This window comes from Jaculus jaculus, chromosome 1, assembly GCF_020740685.1.
Source record: "Jaculus jaculus isolate mJacJac1 chromosome 1, mJacJac1.mat.Y.cur, whole genome shotgun sequence".
Taxonomy (NCBI): Eukaryota; Metazoa; Chordata; class Mammalia; order Rodentia; family Dipodidae; genus Jaculus; species Jaculus jaculus.
The window spans coordinates 273,041,057-273,061,193 of NC_059102.1; the positions used below are offsets into that span (position 1 = coordinate 273,041,057).

The window sequence follows — 20,137 nt, forward strand, 5'->3', positions numbered from 1 at the left end:
ACCCCATGAGGCCTCTAGAGTCTGCATCAGGTCTCCTTCAGTGCTATTCCATTGGTCCTCAAAACAAAAACCCAGAAAGAACCATCTGTTATGAAGACAGCCATATAACTGATTTCTCTTTTTCTGCTTACCTAAAGAAACAGTAGTACTCATGACAGGAATAGAGCAGTCCCCCACACTACCTGTTATACTGAATGAAGACAAGGTTCCATATCTCCAGTACATTGGGATCATCCTGGTTGACAAGGTGTGCAGCGTCCCGACCACCAATCCGGTCATAGTGGATCTCGCTGCAGGGACCACATGGGCCTGTGTCACCCATCTCCCAAAAGTTGTCCTTCATATTACCAGGGAGGATTTTGGTGTCATCTACCCTGCAGAGTAAAGAAAATAAACCTCATTATAGCCACCAATAAGAATCCTGCCCAACTGGGCATGGTGGTGCACACCTTTAATCCCAGCTCTTGGGAGGCAGAGATAGAAGGGTCACTGTGAGTTTGAGGTCACCCTGAGACTACATAGTGAATTACAGGTCAGCCTGGGCTAAAGTAAAACCCTACCATGAAAAAAACAAAACAGAATCCTACCCAGACTTCTACCACACAAGGAGATTCCCTGTAATTTCCTGTAAAGAAGCTTTAGTTTCCAGCAATTACTAATAGTAAGCTGCTCACATACAAATCCTACCAAGGGTCAGAACATGACTCTTCTCAAGTGTGACCACAATAAAACACAAAATATGCATATGGTATGATTATAATACAATGAAAATGTATAAAGATAAGATATAAAGCTTGGAAAGGAACATATATTCCCTTTATAAATGTTCCTTCAATTTTCAGTTCCCCAATACCCATGCAAAAGCGAGACAGAAAGTGGGACATATATCTAGAGTTCATATTTGCATGGTGGGAGGCCCTGGCGTGCTCATTCTCTCTCAAATAAATACATTAAAAAAAAGAATGCCGGGCATGGTGGAGCATACCTTTAATCCCAGCACTCGGGAGGCAGAACTAGGAGGATCACTGTGAGTTTGAGGCCACCCTGACACTACATAGTGAATTGCAGGTCAGCCTGGACTAGACTGAAACCCTATCTTTGATAAGCAAAAAAGAACACATGGGGCTGGAGAGATGACTTAAGAGGTTAAGGCACTTGCCTGCAAAGCCTAAGGACCAGGTTTGATTCCCCAGTACCCATGAAAGGCAGATGTGCATGCGCAAGTGGTGCATGTATCTGGAGTTCATTTGCAGTGGTTAGAGACCCTGGCAGACCCATTCTCTCTCTCTAACAAGTAAATAAAAATAAAGTATTAAAAACTAAAAAAAAAAAAAAAAAAAAAAAGAACACATGAAGGTATTTACTTCTGGGGCTGGGATTATAGCTCAGTGGTAGAGTGTATGGCTAGCATGCATAGCCCCGGCTCCAGCTCCCAATACCATAAAAAAATAAACAAAATGAAGTGCTGCAAGCCACTCTTCCTCTGCTTCAAAGCACTCATCCCTAAATGGGAAATAGCAATATACTCTAAGAGTTCATTCCTGACAGCGACTTTATCACTCTCAGCAAGTGAATTGAAATCTATATATTTGTGGTACATGTTTGTGACAAACATGTGTGTGCAGATGTGCACGTCTCAAAGCACACACTGCAGAGGTTACAGAAATGTTGGGCATCCTCCTCTACTGCTCATACACGTGCCTTAAGATGGACTTTCTCACTGAACCCAGAGCTAATGGTCTCTGTCCCCCCCCCACCCCCACCCCCACTGAAGTTACAGAAATGCTTGGCCATGCTCAGTAGTTTATGTGGGTGCTATGAAATCTAATCAGGTCAAATCAGACCCTCATGCTTATGCAGTAAGTGATCTGAACTGCTGAGCTACCTCCCTAGTTCTGGAGGTGCACTCTTACCCTAAATTTTGCCAGATCTGTTTGCACTCCAGATCTGGTTCTAAGCCAGCAGCTTCATCCCCACCAAAGTAAGTAACATAGAGTCTTTCAATTGGAATGCCAAATTCTTGGGTGAGAAGTTCCAGAGCCATCTTACATGCCAATTCCTAGAAAAAAAAAATATAGAATATAGTCAAAGTAAAATCTAGTATGAGCAGGAAAAGACCAGATCCTAGGAATATGGATTTAAACTATAGTATCTTCAGTATAAATGCAACCAAATTGAAAATCGATTTATGTAAGAAATATAAATGGAGACTGTCTAATTAGAGATACATATTTATTATTATATGACCTCTACTCCTGTATCTCCTAGATAACATTTCATGTGTTAAAACAAGCATTAGAGCTCAGTACCTGTGTAGAAAAGACTCCTGTGTTCAGAAGCCCAACAGGTATCTTATGCTGAGCTTACCTTGAAATAATCTCCAAAAGACCAAGAGCCCAACATCTCAAAGAAGGTGTGATGGTAGACATCCTTGCCCACGTCATCAAGGTCGTTGTGTTTTCCCCCAGCCCGGATGCATTTCTGGGTATTAGCAGCTCTGCTCAGCTTGGCCATAGGGTGAGATGGGTCAATTGTGTTTAGGAAGATGGGTTTGAACTAAAAAAAGAGAGAAGAGGACAGCTGTGATTTGAAAGAACTGCCGTAGTGCTATAAACAGCCTGTAGGAAGTGGCTGCAGACAAACCATCCTTTGGGTTTAGTAAGCCTAGCGCAGCCAAAGCAGAGGCACCGGTCTGGGATGGAACGTGACTCCCTGCACCTCTCTGTCTAGGTCCCACCAGTGTCACCAGGTGTGCAGGCAACGCCTGTCAGACCTGAACAGCCAAAGGTCACGTGTAAAACCTATGCTTCTTCACAAGTTTCTCAGGGTCAGTGATTCTCACAGAAATACTCCACAAGAGGTGGAAGGTCGGGCTGGAGAGATGGCTTAGCGGTTAAGCGCTTGCCTGTGAAGCCTAAGGACCCCGGTTCGAGGCTCGGTTCCCCAGGTCCCACGTTAGCCAGATGCACAAGGGGGCGCACGCGTCTGGAGTTCGTTTGCAGAGGCTGGAATCCCTGGCGCGCCCATTCTCCCTCTATCTGTCTTTCTCTCTGTGTCTGTCGCTCTCAAATAAATAAATTTAAAAAAAATTTTAAAAAATTTAAAAAAAAAAAAAAAAAGAGGTGGAAGGTGAGCACTAACACCCAGAAGTTGTTGCTCAACCTCCACAGGTGCACTGTGCCTAACTCACAGAAATCTTCCTGCCTCTGCCTCCCGAGTGCTGGGAGTAAAGGTGTGCGCCACTACGCCTGGCCTTAAAAACATTATTTATTGCCGGGCATGGTGGCACACCCCTTTGCTTGCAGCACTTGAGGCAGAGGTAGGAGGATCATCTTGTGTATTCGAGGCCACCCTGAGACTATGTAGCGAATTCCAGGTCAGCCTGGAATAGAGTGAAACCCTACCTTGAAAAACAAAACAAAACAACAACAATAACAAATACATACACACACACACACACACACACATTTATTTATTAAGAGAGAGAGAAAGAAGCAGGCAGAGAAAGAATCGGCACACCAGAACCTCTACCACTGCAAACAAACTCAAAAGGCATGCGCCACCATGTGCATCTGGCTCATGTGGGTACTGGGGAATGGAACATTTAGGCTTCATAGGCAAGCTCCTTAGCCACATAAATAAATATTTTGTTCATTTTTATTTATTTATTTGAGAGTGAGAGAGAGAGAAAAAGAGACACAGAGAGAGAGAACGGGTGCGCCAGGGCTTCCAGCCATTGCAAACGAACTCCAGACACATTGCGCCCCCTTGTGCATCTGGCTAATGTGGGTCCTGGGGAATTGAGCCTCAAACCAGGGTCCTTACACTTTACAGGCAAGTGCTTAACCGCTAAGCCATCTCTCCAGCCAATAAATAAATATTTTTTAAAATAAATACCTTTTAGCCAGGCATAGTGACTTTTTAATTCCAGCACTTGGGAGGTAGAGGTAGAGATATTACTGTGAGTTCGAGGCCAGCCTGAGATTACATAATGAATTCCAGTTCAGCCTGGAATAGAGTGAGATTCTACCCCAGAAAAAAAAGGGGGTGGTGGAGAGATGGCTTAGTGGTTAAGCACTTGCCTATGAAGCCTAAGGACCCTGGTTCAATGCTCAATTCCCCAGGATCCAGATAAGCCAGATGCACTAGGGGGCACATGCATCTGGAGTTCATCTGCAGTGGCTGGAGATGCTGGTGGGCCCATTCTCTATCTATCTGCCTCTTTCTCTCTGTCTGTCACTCTCAAATAAATAAAATTTAAAAAACAAAAAATTCTTTTTAAAAAAAAAACGAAATTCTGTTGATTTATACCTGTAATTTTAGCACTTGGGGAGACTAAAGGAGGAAGATTATGACCAGTCTTGGCTACATAGTGAATCGCAACCCTGCCTGGGCTGTAGACTGAGATCATGTCTTAAAACAGCACAGTCAGGGACTGGAGAGATGGCTTAGTGGCTAAGGTGCATGCCTGCAAGTCCTAAGGACCCTGGTTCAATTCTCCAGGTCCCACGTAAGCCAGACTCTGGCGAACCCAATAGCCGTGGCACTTCCTGGCCTGCCACTGGCCTTGGTAGGTGCCATGTGGGCTGGGACTCAGGCTGCATCCCAGGCGCTGCATCCATGGCCTTAGTTAACTTTCTTAAAAGACTATGTTTGACTATCCACTATGCTCTATGCATCATCTCTTTCACTTCTGATTGTAACCCACAGGCAGCACTATCATTCCTCATTTCACAAAGAAACTCAGGTTCAGCCATGTAATATCAGCCCCTGGGAGTTAGATGCAGGGACAGCACCAGTTCAAGGTCATGGTACGTGACAGAACTGGGATTCCATCTAAATTCAAGACTGTGGTTTACCACTGCTCTGATGTGTCCTATGTGGACGGTCAAGAAACAAGGAGAGAAATCCTTACCTGGTTCATGCCTGCGTTGGCAAAGAGCAAAGTAGGGTCGTCCAGTGGAATGGTGGCAGAGGAGTGAACATAGGTGTGCTCATTTCTCTTGAAAAAACTTATAAATCGCTCCCGGATCTCACTTGCCGTTAGAGTAGAGTTCATCTTGAAAGTCACCTGACAGAACTAACGAAAGGAAGAAAAAAAGGAAAGTAAACTAAAAGTAGGTATTACACAAGACTCCTACCATCTCAGATGAAGCCAAAGGACATGAGTTAGCTGTTTGATCCTGAAACCTGTATGTTGTAATATCCCTGGCTAAAAATCTTCATCAAGGCAAAATTTTGCTTACCAGCAGAGAGGCAGCCCCATCCATCTTTCCTCCCCGTGCCAACCTCTACAGGCTAGACACACCCACACATCAAGTAGAGCCAAGAGGTGGTTTACTCATGTTCTCATCCATTCACTCAACAAATATGTACTGAGCATCCGGTGCCAGGAATCTGAAAAAGACCTCATGATCCTTACAGTCCAACTAGGGAAGAGGGAGAGACTGGGGAAGGCTGAGTTCTATCCAAGTTCTGAATCTTTCAGGGGGTTACTTCTACTAAAGAAGTGGCCCTGTTCTAACCGACCTCTAATGTTTCTTCAAGCTCCGTGATAATCTTTTTTTTTAAAAGTTTTATTTATTTATTTATTTGATTATTTGAGAATAAACAGAGAGGCATCTGGACTAAATGAGGTCATAGAAGGAATGGACCTAACAGATATATACAGGACATTTCATCCAAAGGCTGCAGAATATACATTCTTTTCAGCAGCACATGGAACATTCTCTAAAATAGACCATATATTAGGACACAAAGCAAATCTTAACAAATTCAGGAAAATTGAAATAATTCCTTGCATTCTATCTGACCACAATGGAATTAAACTACAAATCAGTAGCAAGAAAGGCTATAGAGCATACACAAAATCATGGAAACTAAACAATACACTACTAAATGATGAGTGGGTCAATGAAGAAATCAAAAAGGAAATCAAAAAATTTATAGAGTCAAATGATAATGAGAACACAACATACCAAAATCTCTGGGACACAATGAAGGCAGTTCTAAGAGGTAAATTTATAGCCTTAAGTGCCTATATTAAGAAATTAGAAAGGTCGCAAGTAAGCGACCTAATGCTTCGCCTTAAAGCCTTGGAAAAAGAAGAACAAGGCAAACCAAAAAGTAGTAGACGGGAAGAAATAATAAAGATTAGGGCAGAAATTAATGAAATAGAAACAAAAAGAACAATCCAAAGAATTAATGAAACAAAGAGTTGGTTCTTTGAAAGGATAAACAAGATTGATAAACCCTTAGCAAATCTGACCAAAAGAAAGAGAGAAGAGACACAAATTAATAAAATCAGAGATGAACAAGGTAACATCACAACAGATTCCAGAGAAATTCAAAAAATTATAGGGACATACTATAAAAGCATATACTCCACAAAGTATGAAAATCTGAAAGAAATGGATGATTTCCTTGATCTATATGACCTACCTAAATTAAATCAAAATGAGATTAATCACTTAAATAGACCTATAACAAACATGGAGATCCGAGCAGTTATCAATAATCTCCCAACTAAAAAAAGCCCAGGCCCGGATGGATTCACTGCTGAATTTTACCAGACTTTTAAGGAAGAGCTAACACCATTGCTTCTTAAGCTTTTCCAGGAAATAGAAAAAGAAGGAATCCTACCAAACTCCTTCTATGAGGCCAGCATCACCCTGATACCAAAACCAGGCAAAGATAGAACAAAAAAAGAAAATTACAGACCAATCTCCCTCATGAACATAGATGCAAAAATTCTCAACAAAATATTGGCAAACAGAATACAAGAGTATATCAAAAAGATCATTCACCCTGACCAAGTAGGCTTTATCCCAGAGATGCAGGGATGGTTCAACATACGCAAATCTATAAATGTAATACATTACATAAATGGGTTGAAGGACAAAAATCACATGATCATCTCATTAGATGCAGAGAAAGCATTTGACAAAATCCAACATCCCTTCATGATAAAAGTCCTACAGAGACTGGGAATAGAAGGAACATATCTCAATATAATAAAGGCTATTTATGACAAGCCTACAGCCAACATATTACTAAATGGGGAAAAACTGGAAGCTTTTCCACTAAAATCAGGAACAAGACAAGGGTGTCCTTGGAAGTCTTAGCCATAGCAATAAGGCAAGAGACACACATAAAAGGGATACAAATTGGAAAGGAAGAAATCAAGTTATCATTATTTGCAGATGACATGATTCTATACATAAAGGACCCTAAAGACTCTACTAGCAAGCTGTTAGAGCTGATCAAAACCTACAGCAATGTAGCAGGATACAAAATAAATACACAGAAATCAGTAGCCTTCGTATATGCTAACAACAAACACACAGAGGATGAAATCAGAGAATCACTCCCATTCACAATTGCATCAAAAAAAAATAAAATACCTTGGAATAAACCTAACTAAGGAAGTAAAGAATCTATACAATGAGAACTTTAAGACACTCAAGCGAGAAATTGCAGAAGACACTAGAAAGTGGAGAAACATCCCTTGTTCCTGGCTTGGAAGAATCAATATCGTGAAAATGGCAATCTTACCTAAAGCAATCTACACATTTAATGCAATCCCTATCAAAATTCCAAAGGCTTTCTTCATGGAAATAGAAAAAACAATCCAAAAATTCATTTGGAATCATAAAAAACCTCGAATATCTAAAATAATACTTAGCAACAAAAAAGAGGCTGGTGGTATCACCATACCTGATTTTAACCTATACTACAGAGCCATAGTAACAAAAACAGCATGGTACTGGCACAAAAACAGACATGTAGATCAGTGGAACAGAATAGAGGACCCAGATGTAAGCCCAAGTAGCTATAGCCACCTGATATTCGATAAAAATGCCAAAAATACTCATTGGAGAAGAGACAGCCTCTTCAGCAAATGGTGTTTTGAAAACTGGATAAATATCTGCAGAAGGATGAAAATAGATTCTTCTCTCTCGCCATGCACAAGAATTAAGTCCAAATGGATTAAAGACCTTAACATCAGACCGGAAACTTTGAAACTGCTAGAGGAAAAAGTAGGGGAAACCCTTCAACATATTGGTCTTGGCAAAGACTTTCTGAATACAACCCCAATTGCTCAGGCAATAAAACCACAGATTAACCACTGGGACCTAATGAAATTACAAAGATTTTGCACCGCAAAGGACACAGTGAAAAAAGCAAAGAGGCAACCTACAGAATGGGAAAAAATCTTCGCCAGCTATATATCTGATAGAGGATTAATATCTAGGATATACAAAGAACTCAAAAAGTTAACTAATAAGGAATCAAACAAGCCAATCAAAAAATGGGCTAAGGAGCTAAATAGAGAGTTCTCAAAGGAAGAAATACGAATGGCATATAAGCACCTAAAAAAATGTTCTACGTCACTAGTCATCAGGGAAATGCAGATTAAAACTACGTTGAGATTCCATCTCACTCCTGTCAGATTGGCCACCATCATGAAAACAAATGATCATAAATGTTGGCGGGGATGTGGAAAAAAAGGAACCCTTCTGCACTGCTGGTGGGAATGCAATCTGGTCCAGCCATTGTGGAAAACAGTGTGGAGGTTCCTAAAGCAGCTAGAGATTGATCTACCATATGACCCAGCTATAGCACTCCTAGGCATATATCCAAAGGACTCATCTCATTTCCTTAGAAGTACGTGCTCAACCATGTTTATTGCTGCTCAATTTATAATAGCTGGGAAATGGAACCAGCCTAGATGTCCCTCAACAGATGAGTGGATAATGAAGATGTGGTACATTTATACAATGGAGTTCTACTCAGCGGTAAAGAAAAATGAAGTTATGAAATTTGCAGAAAAATGGATGGACCTGGAAAGTATTATACTAAGTCAGGTAACCCAGGCCCAGAAAGCCAAGCGCCACATGTTCTCCCTCATATGGGGATCCTAGCTACAGATGACTGGGCTTCTGTGTGAGAATGAAAATACTTAGTAGCAGAGGCCAGTAAGTTGAAAAGGAGACATAAAGGGTGGAGAAAGGAAGGGAGGAGGATACTTAATAGGTTGATATTGTATATATGTAATTACAATGATTGTAATGGGGAGGTAATATGATTGAGAATGGAATTTCAAACGGGAAAGTGTGGGGGTGGGGAGGGAGGGAATTACCATGGGATATATTTTATAATCATGGAAAATGTTAATAAAAATTTAAAAAAAAAAAAAGTTTTATTTATTTATTTATTTGATTATTTGAGAGTGACAGAGAGAGAAAGAGGCAGATAGAGAGTGAGAGAGAGAATGGGTGCACCAGGGCTTCCAGCCTCTGCAAACGAACTCCAGACGCGAGCGCCCCCTTGTGCATCTGGCTAACGTGGGACCTGGGGAACTGAGCCTCGAACTGGGGTCCATAGGCTTCACAGGCAAGCGCTTAACCGCTGTGCCATCTCTCCAGTCCCTCCGTGATAATCTTTATGTCTGGACCTGTGCAAAGTTCCATATCCCCAATGCCAGGGTCTCCAGGTTTAGGCTGACATGTAAGTGAGGCTGCTGACAACAGCAGTGAAGCCAAAAATGAAGCGATTTGTACAAGGGGCTGCTTTTCACTAGCAAGAACAGATATAATTCTATGTGGCGTAAGGGCTGATAAAGAGCTGCCAGGGCTGCCTTCTACCATTAGATCACTAAGGAGAAAGGCAGAGGGTGTAGCTCAGTGGTAGGGCATGCATAAAGGCCTGGGTTCAATCCCCAGCACAGAGAGAGAATTAAGGAGGCAGAGTGGAGGCCCACTGAGGAGGTAAGGCTCACTGAATGAGCAAGGAATCAGGGGATAAATTTCTGAGAAAGAGAAAAAGAGAACAAAACAATTGTACAGCTTCAAACCCCGCCCCCCCGAAGGTAGGGTCTCACTCTAGCTCAGGCTGACCTGAAATTCACTATGTAGTCTTCACTATGTCGTCTCAGGGCTCAGGGTGGCCTTGAACTCATGGCGCCTGTACTTCTGTTCCCCAAGTGCTGGGTTTAAAGGCATGTGCCACCATGCCCAGCTTCAAAACTCTTTTTTTTTTTAATTTTTTTTTGCTTATTTTTATTTGAGAGCAACAGACAGAGAGAGAAAGAGGCAGATAGAGAGAGAGAGAGAATGGGCATTCTAGGGCCTCCAGCCACTGCAAACAAACTCCAGACGTGTGTACCCCCTTGTGCATCTGGCTAATGTGGGTCCTGGGGAATCGAGCCTCGAACCGGGGTCCTCAGGCTTCACAGGCAAGTGCTTAATGGCTAAGCCATCTCCCCAGCCCCCAAATTCTTTCTTATGTATCATGATGTCCCTGAGAAGCAGGTTGAGGAGATGACAGGTTTTGGTAAAGATCAGTCACTACCTGGTATTGTAAGTGCCATACAGCAATGGGTGTCCAGAAAAATAGGAACTATCTCATTCATCACATTAAAAGTCAACAGAAAGGCCAGGCGTGGTGGCACACACCTTTAATCCCAGCATTTGGAAGGCAGAGGTAGGAGGATCGCTGTGAGTTCGAGGCCACTCTGAGACTCCATAGTGAATTCTAGGTCAGCCTGGGCTACAGTAAAACCTTACTTGGAAAAAAAACAAAACAAAACAAAACAAAACAAAAAAAGTCAATAGAAAGTACACCTTTTAATCCCAGCTATTGGAAGGCAGAGGTAGGAAGATCACTTTGAGTTCAAGGCTATCGAGTGAGTTTCAGGTCAGCCTGAACTACAATGAGACCCTACCTCAATAAACAAACCAAAAAAAAATTTAAAAAGATAAACGAACAAAAGACGTCAGGCTGGAGAGGGGGCTCCATAGTTAAGCCGCTTGCCTGCAAAGCCTAAGGACCTGGGTTGAATTCCCCAGTACCCATGTAAAATCCAGAGAAAAGAGATAGAAAGAATGGGCGTGCAAGGACCTCCAACCACTGCAAACGAACTCCAAGTGCATGTGCCACTTTGTGCATTTGCCTTTATGTGGGTACTGGGGAATCAAACCCTAGTTGCTAGGTTCTGCAAGCAAGCACTAAAACTACTGAGCCATCACTCCAGCCTCCAGTTTTCTTCTTTCTTTTTTTAAACAAGACAGTAAGAGAGAAAGAGAAGGAGATGACATGACAGGGCCTCCAGCCACTGAAATTGAACTTCAGATGCTTGTGCCACCTTCTGTGCATGCACGACCTTTGCACTTTTATCACCTTGTGTGTCTGGCTTACATGGGATCTGGAGAGTCAAACATGGGTTCTTACACTTCGCAGGCAAGTGCCTTAACCACTAAGCCATCTCTCTAGCCCCAGTTTTCTTTTTCTTTTTCTTTTTAAACAAGAAGATAGATAAAGATGTCCACACTGGACATAAGACCCAGACCTAGAGTTATGGTCAACCACAATTCTAACTGATGCATTCACACCTCAGTCAACACATTACTCAAACAAAAGCCCCAAGGAGGCAAAAAGATGGTAAAATAGGTTGGGAGCCAAAGAATGGACCAGAATTCCCACAGATGGGGATTTACTGTCCATGATAAGGAGTCAGAGCTCAGGTCTTCAGAAATCTTGTCATACCTCGTTCTTTCTCATCCCTCCAACTCAAGGCTCTCAGTGACTCTTAACAATGATAGCAAAAACAAACTTATGGCAGTAATTCTTCCTTACAGCAATCCATAGATGTTTGAGAAAACTAACTCTAAATAGACAACCTGAGGTAAACAGACAAATTCAGCACATGAATTTCCCATTTTTGCTTACTCATTCAACGTAATGAATGCACACTTAGTGCTGGGAAACAAGACAGTCTGTGTTATTTAAAGGAGATCACTACATACAGAACTAACCAGTAACCATAGAATTTACTAGGTTTGGCTACATAGGTTGATACTACTAAAAGCTGTATGTCCACCGTCATGACTCTCTTTTTTCTATATATACAGGAACTCTGTATAGTTACAAACGTTAAAAAAGAAAAAAAGTAGCCCAGAGGTGGGCCCTTACATTCTAGTTCCCATCTATAGCCATAAAGGCTTCGAGTATTATTATTATTTGCAAGGCTGGGGGCAAACCCAGGGGTTTGAATACTCTTTGGTGCCTTAAATCACACCGTGGCTCCTGCGACAGGATCTTGCCACATGCTCGCCATGTGCGGAGACTGACTGCCTCACCATCAGCCCTTCTTATTCAACTAATTTCTTAGTTTTACTTAAAAATAAATATTTATTTGAGAGAGAGAGAGAAAGAAGGGGGGGAGGCGGGGAAAGGGCAGTGCTCCAGGGCCTCCTGCCACTGCAACCAGATGCACGTGCCACCTTGTTAATCTGGCTCTATGTAGGCACTGGGGAACCGATGCCTTGGTAAGGCTTGCAAGCAAGCACCTTCAACAGCTAAGCCATCTCTCCAGCCCCAATGCCTCAGTTTTGATCAGTTGTGAAGAAACTTATTTAAGGAATTTTTTGTTTTCTGCACCACGTTTCCACTTTTACTGTCTCAAAGCCCAAATGTCTACCTTTGTAATTTCCACATACATTTGAAGGCTCTAATGCTCATCTCCCAAACAAACTGTAAATTAAATCTCAGTGGAATCATGGCTGTTTGGGGCTATGTAGCCAGTCACTAATACTGTGGTGGCTAAATCATACTGATTAGTTCCACTAACCTTTAATAGCACTTCACTTACATACTTCAAGGCACACAAATAAAAGCACATTGTCTGAAAAACAGCTGAATATGAGCCAAGAGTGTGTCAATTACTCCGTTCATTTTTATAATAATTAGCCAGACATGGTGGCGCAAGCTTGTGATTCCAGCACTAAAACAAGAGAAGCACCGCGAGATGAAGGCCAGCCTAGAATAAGGTGTGAGACGCTAAAAACAGAATTGTAGGCGACGTCTCGCAGCAAGGCTCCACCCATCTAGGTCACTCTGGTCTCGAACCCGCTCCCCATTCCTAATCCCCCGAAGGGATTAAAACTAGTTGAGACAAAAACCTTAGCTGTAGGCGGTAACTCGATAGCAACCACGATCTTCCCAAGGTCTCAATCCTCTGCAAGACGTCCCGAGGCGGCTCCACCCCCAAGGGGCTGGCAATGAGTCACTCTCGGGTCCCGGCTTCAGCCCAGGTCCGCTTACCCCCAGGACAGGCACGGGGCGGCTGGGGGATCGATCGGCTGCCGCTGCCGCCCTCTCCTCCCCAAGCGCCGGCTCCTCTCGCGCAGCAGGAACGAGGCCCGCCCGCCGCTTCTCCCGGCGTTCGCGGCCTCTAACTCCTCGCAGCAAGCCCACCGGAGCCAGATACCGGGTTACCCGCTGTCACCGACCTGCGAACGCTCCGCCCGACGCGCGCCTGCCACGACCCGCCGTACCGCACGCCCTAGCCAATCAGAACGCTCCCATGAAACAGTGTCCCGGGACGTCTTATCCTCTCCAGATATTATTGGTTGAGGTGCATGCCAATCTACCTGAGAGCGAATCAGCCTATTGGTCGTTTTCTGGAAAAGCTCCACTACTCGGCTGATGCAATGTCCGAGAAAGATGCGACAGGGAGGGTCACGTGACAGTGTTTGATACAGGCAAGAGGCGACATTTTGGCTTCCTTAGACAGAGTACCAACAGTTGACCGTTAGCAAGAAAGTTGATAACATATAGCCGGGCGTGGTAGGGCACACACCTTTAATCCCAGTACTTAAGAGGCATGATCGCTGTGAGTTCGAGGCCAGCCTAAGTTTACTTAGTAAATTTCAGGTCAGCCTGGTCTACAATGAGACACTACTTCAAAAACATAAAGGGCTGGAGAGATGGTTTAAGCAAAGGCACTTGCCTGTGAAGCCTACGGACTCTGGTTTGATTCCCCAGTACCCACATAAGTCAGATACACAAGGTGGCACATGCGTCTGGATTCTATTGCAATGGCTGTAGGCCTTAGGGCACCCATTCTATATTCCTCTTGCTCACTCTGTCAAATAAATAAATAAATATTTTAGAAAAAAAATAAAGAAAAAAGAAAATAACAAAAAGATGATAATATATATTTGTTGAAGATCACAGGTTTGGTACAGGTCTTTTCATTTCAATTGCAGAAAGACATGCTGACCTCAAATGTTGCACACACACATGTGTGTGTGAGTGTGTGTGTGTGTGTGTGTGCACATGCACGCGCTACTTGCTGTTTCTAAGGGACACCAGACACTTGTACCACGTTTTTCATCTGCCTTGTATGGGTGAGTTGGGAATTAAACCCCACGTCAACAGGCTTTACAAGTGCCTTTAACCACTGAGCCATCATTCTAGTCTCTAACATTTGTGGGGTTTTTTTTGTTGTTTTGTTTTTTGTGAGACATGATTTTGCTTTATACCTAACTTACTATTTTCCCATCTCAGCCTCCTGAGTTACCTTTGTGTGACACCATGCCCAGCTCTGAGATTCTTTTTTTTTTTTCTTCTTCTTGGTCTTTTTTTTTCTTATTTATTTATTTATTATTTTAGAGAAGAGAATTGATGCACCAGGGCCTCAGCCATTGCAATTGAACGTCAGATGCTTTTGCCATCTAGTGGGCAAGTACGACCTTGCTTGCCTCACTTTTGTGCATCTGGCTTACGTGGATTCTGGAGAGTCAAACATGGGTCCTTAGGGCTTCACAGGCAAGTGTCTTAACCACCAAGGCATCTCTCCAGCTCCTTCTTGTTTTTTTTCAAGGTAGGGTCTCATTCTAGGTCAGGCTCGCCTGGAACTCAATCTGTTGTCCCAGGCTGGTCTCAAATTCACAGCAATCCTCCTAATTCTGCCTCTGGAGTGCTGGTATTAAAGGCATGCACTATCACAACTAGCTCTTCCATTTGCACTTTTTATTTATTTATTTATTTGAGAAGGAAAGAAGCAGAAAGAGAGATGGATGGATGGATGGATGGATGGATGGATGGATGGAAAGAAAGAAAGAAAGAAAGAAAGAAAGAAAGAAAGAAAGAAAGAAAGAAAGAAAGAAAGGGCACACTAGGGTCTCCAGCCACTGCAAACAAACTGCAGACACATGTCCCACAATGTGCATCTGACCTACATGGATATTGGGGTATCAAACCCTGGTCCTTAGGCTTTGCAGGCAAGTGCCTTATCCTATGCCATCTCTTCAGCCCTCATCTGAACTTTTTGTTTGATTTTTAAGGTAGGGTCTCACTCTAGACCAGGCTAGCCTGGAATTCACAAGTCACTATGTAGTTTCAGGGTGGCCTTGAACTCACAGCAGTCCTCCTACCTCTGCCTCCCGAGTGCTGGGATTAAAGGTGTGCATTACCATGCCCGGATCCCATCTGAACTTTTGATTCTCACAACATTTAAATATACATATCTCGCCCCCCCCACCCCACCCCAGGTCTGGAGAGATAGCTCAGTAGTTAAAGCCTATACTCACTCTTTCTGTCTGCCTCTTTGTCACTCTCAAATAAATTAAAAATTTTTTGTTTGGATTTTTCAATGTAAGATCTTGCTCTAGCCCAGGCTGACCTGGATTTCACTAAGTAGTCTCAGGGTGGCCTTGAACTCAAAAAGAAAAATAAATAAAGAAAGAAGACAGCCTCACACCTAAGGACGCCCTCTGCTGGAGGCTTCAGCCGGTCTCTGGCCCCCAATGCTCTAGGTGCGCATGCGGAAGAACTGCTCCCTCCTCTCTTGGTTGGCCTGGGCGGGGCCATGTTCAGACCTCAGCCAATAAGGCGTAGGCTTTGCTGAACAGCGAGGAGCCGTTGGGGGAGCCTAACTGCCATGTTGGGCGACGATGGCAGGGGCTACTGGCCGTGTTGGAGGGCGAGCCCAAGGGCGCTTTCCACTCTCCCTGCCCGTGAGCCGGGTGAGTATCAGTGTGGGGATCTCTCCTTTCACACGTTAGGTGTCTTCCTCGGGAGGGATGGAGGGAAGTGAACTCAAGTCAGCGTTTACTAAGCCTTGCCCATTGCCAAACACTGGGCCCAGGACTTGGCAAGATGGTGGCTATTTACTGTGCTTGCAGAGGAAACTGAGGTTTGTCAGGGGCCGCCGCCTGGGAGTAAATGCAGGAGCCTGAATTACAGTCCAGGTGTCCATATTTCACTAGTGGTCCTTTGGATGCCAGGCTCAGCTATGTTGAGGTGGACCTCGGGGAACCCAGATGCTTGTTTTTAATTTTTTAAATTTATTTGTTTAGAGAGAGGCACTGCATACAAACTCCAGATGCATGTGCCTCCTTGTGCATCTGGCTCATACAGGTACTGGGGAATCGAACCTGGGTCCTTTGGCTTTGCAGGCAAGTGCCTTAACCACTAAGCCCCACATGTAATAGATAAAATAACACGTGCTAACTGTGTAATAGGGAAATTGGGGTTCTGGGGTGCTTCATAGAACCACAAACTCTGAGTTCATATCAGTAGACTAACCAAAGAATTAGCAATTCCAGATTCAAAGGAATGATTTTTAAAATACCACATTTTATTCAGATTTTACAAAGGAGTGTGGGAAGGAGAAAGTTGGGAGATAAAGTGGGGAGAAGAGAAGTACACCAGGTGGAGCCCAAAAGCCCATGTGGGCCATATGTAGCTCAGCAGTTCATGTGACCAGATACGGATCTGGGTAAAAAAACATGGAAAGAAAAGAGAAAAGAAAGTTCAAGGACCTCCTGCTATTTGGGGAGCTAGAGGAGATAAAGAACCCCTGTGGAGAGTAAGGGCCTGGGTCCCCCTCCTGACTGGGCCAGGGTAGGGCCTAGGTGGAGCCCCTCCTGTCTGGGCCTGGACCTGGGGTGCCCAGGCTAAGCCATTTCTCCAGCCATCCTTGTTTTATTTTTTTTCTCAATTTTTATTAACATTTTCTGAGATTATAAAAAATATACCCTTCTTCTCCCCCCCCACTTCCCCCTTTGAAATTCCATTCTCTATCATATCTCCTCCCCATCTCAATCAGTCTCTCTTTTATTTTGACGTCATGGTCTTTTCCTCCTCTTATGATGGTCTTGTGTAGGTAGTGTCAGGCACTATGAGGTCATGGATATCCAGGCCATTTTATGTCTGGAGGGAGCACGTTGTAAGGAGTCCTACCCTTCCTTTGGCTCTTACATTCTTTCCGCCACCTCTTCTGCATTAGACACTGAGCCCTGGAAGGTGTGATTGAAATGTTACTCTGTACTCCAGTCACTTCTTTCCAGCTCTATGATACCTTCTGAGTCGTTCCAAGGTCACTGCCATCTGAAAAGAGAAGATTGTCTACCCAAAGTGAGAGTAGCATTAATATAAGGTTATAAATATTAAGAGAAGTGCTTACTGGGCAGTTTGATAAGCAGAGTATATACATTTTTCCAGACATCAGCAGATGTTACACCCCTAGGGCTCTTGACTACCCCTGTTTTAAGTTTTCAGTATCAGGGATGTGTTTCCCCCCATGGAGTGGGCCTCCAGTCCAATTGGAGGGCAGTTGGTTTCCACCATGACAGACATGCCACTATTGCACCCGTTGGCTCATTTGGCCTGGCTGGCCGATTATGAGGCTTGCAGTGTGCACTGTTGAGTTTCTTCACTGGTGGTATCTCTTTCTCCCCTTGAACTACATGTAGAATAGGTTCTTCCAGCTTTCTGGAAGCTGGTCTACACGGAGGAGGTTATCAGCTCAGTTTGTTTTATTTCTTAAGCCCTGTGGTGGGAGTAGAATTTGTTAAATGTTTACCTCTTTTTTTTTTTTTTTTAAGAAATCTATGTATGTATGTATTTGAGAGAGAATATAGGGGTGCCAAGGCCTCTTGCCTCTGCAAATGAATTACAGACCCAAGAACCACTTTGTGCATATGGCTTTACACAGACACGGGGGAATCAAACGTGAATCACTGGACTTTACAAGCAATTGTCTTTAACCACTGAGCCCAAAGTACTCTTTTCTCTTCTTTCTTTCTTTCTTTCTTTCTTTCTTTCTTTCTTTCTTTCTTTCTTTCTTTTTTGTGTGTGTATGTGTGTGTTTTAAGAACCTATCTCAGGTCAGGCCACTAAAGCCATCTCTTCAGCCCTTACTTGTTTATTTATTTATTTTGGTTTTTCAGGTAGGGTCTCACTCTAGCCCAGACTGACCTGGAATTCACTATGTAGTCTCAGGGTGGCCTTGAACTCACAGTGATCCTCCTACTTCTGTTTCCCAAGTGCTGGGATTAAAGGCATGCAACACCATACCCAGCAAGAAAAAAATTTTTTAAAGAATAAAGGAAGATTCAAAAAGATAAATTATGAATTACTAAGTTTATTTAGGGGGAAATCACAAACTGCGGGGTTTATTTAAGGGAGATTGCGGTCTAGGAAGTGAGGCTAAATATGTGGGAAGTAGGAAACATGCTCTCATGTGGCTAAAACAACATAATATGTGAAATCCATTTAAGAGAAATTGAGCCCTTTAAAGATTATAGAGAGAGTATAGCTGCAAGCATGTGGGAAATTCACTTGAGAGAAACTGAGGCCTCAGAGGTTAGATGATTGCAGTGAGTTCAAGACCATCCTGAGACTACATAGTGAATTCCAGGTCAGCCAGGGCTAGAGTAAGACCCTACCTTGGGGGTGGGAGAGAGGGATAAATAAATAAAATTCTGGCAAGGTGTGGTGGTGCATGCCTTTGATCCTTGTGCTTGGGAGGCAGAGGTGTAGGATGATCACTGTGAGTTTGAGGCCATCCTGAGACTACATTGTGTATTCCAGGGGCCTGGATTAGAGTGAGATGCTACCTGAATTTTTTATTTTTTTATTTATTTATTTTTTTTTTTGGCCAAATACACAACTCTTACACCAGTGAGCTGGGTTTATAACCTGGGCTGAGGCTAACCCCAAAAGTCAGGTATTAAGCTGCTCTCTTGCCAGTTCCTCTAGGAACTGAGTCTATTCAGTCCAGAAAACCAACTTGTTCTTTCTTGTTGGTGATGCTCTGGATGGAACTCTTTCTCCTCATAAGTTACTTTAAAAAAAATTTTTTTTTTTATTGGTGCTGGAGAGATGGCTTAGTGGTAAGGCACTTGCTGCAAAGCCTAATGACCTGAATTCGAATCCCCAGTACCCATGTAAAGCCAGATGCACAAAGTAGTGTATGCATCTGGAGCTTATTACAGACTAGGGGATATATGGGCCTGTGGGGGTCATTGGAATTCCTTGGTTGCAGAGCAGAGCAGTCCATCTTGTCTCAGAGCTGAGGCCAGTACATAAACTGATAATGGGGATGGGTGGTCTGGATCACTCCAGGAAGGTGATTGTTGGGAGAGGGTGGTTGGGTCACATGGGAAACAAGATTACAGTGAGATGGCCATCAGAGTCCAAAGATGGAGTCATTCTGGATCTAACATGCCAGGACTAGCTCCATTGTTAAAGGTGTTCGCTTGCAAAGACTACTGCCTGTGTTTGATTCCCTGGTACCACATGAAGCCAAACACACAGAGTGATGCATGCATCAGGAGTTTATCAGTGGCAAGAGGCCCTGGCATGGCCATGCTCTTTCTCTCTCTCAACTAAATATAATAGAAAGTTTTTTGTTGTTGTTTGTTTTGTTTTGAGGTGGTTTCTTTGAGGCCTGGACTGACCTATGTAGTCTCAGGGTGGCCTCGAACAGCGATCCTCCTACCTCTGCCTCCCGAGGGCTGGGATTAAAGGCGTGCACCACCACGCCCGGAAAAAACTATTTTTATTTTACAATTTATTTGAGAGAGAAAATGGCCATGCCAGGGCCTTCAGCCACTGCAAACGAAGCCCAGATGTATGCGCCCCTTGTGCATCTGACTTACGTGAGTCCTGGAGAATCGAACAGGGATCCTTTGGCTTTCAATGCAAACGCCTTACCTGCTAAGCCATCTCTCCAGCCCTGGAAAAAGTATTTTTTTTAAAAAAGAACCCGAACAAGTAAACAACTGTGTGTTTGCTTGTTTATGCCTTTTGACTATGATGGCTTTAATATATTCAGTCTATATGAGGTCCTGTGTGTCACGGTGCTGGGAGGGATGGTGGTTTTGGTTTTGGCTCCATGAGCCAGCTGACAGGAGCTTAGGCAATTTTCTGTCGCTCCTGGGTTGGAGGGGAAGGCACCTGCAGGGCGGGCTGGGGCTGGGGATCTGAGGATGACGTCTCTAGGCGGGAAGGCGCGGGCGTGACGTCAGTGCGGCGCGCGGCTTCCGGTCTGGAAAGCCCTAGC

At 43.6% G+C, this 20,137-nt stretch overlaps 1 protein-coding gene across 2 annotated transcripts in view; it reads right to left on the reverse strand.

Annotated features, from left to right (window-relative positions):
* Aars1 (alanyl-tRNA synthetase 1) overlaps window positions 1-13,299 on the reverse strand; it is a 33,837-nt gene extending 20,538 nt beyond the window's left edge. Inside the window, exons 1-5 of one of the 2 annotated variants that reach the window (XM_045130628.1) lie at window positions 13,105-13,299; window positions 4,916-5,080; window positions 2,368-2,556; window positions 1,914-2,059; window positions 183-374 (exon numbers count right to left, since the gene is read on the reverse strand). In XM_045130628.1, the coding sequence (XP_044986563.1) occupies window positions 183-374; window positions 1,914-2,059; window positions 2,368-2,556; window positions 4,916-5,059 (671 nt within the window). In that variant the 5' untranslated portion in view covers window positions 5,060-5,080; window positions 13,105-13,299. The other variant, XM_045130626.1, reaches the window with a different exon arrangement.
* Between the last annotated feature and the right edge of the window lie 6,838 nt (window positions 13,300-20,137).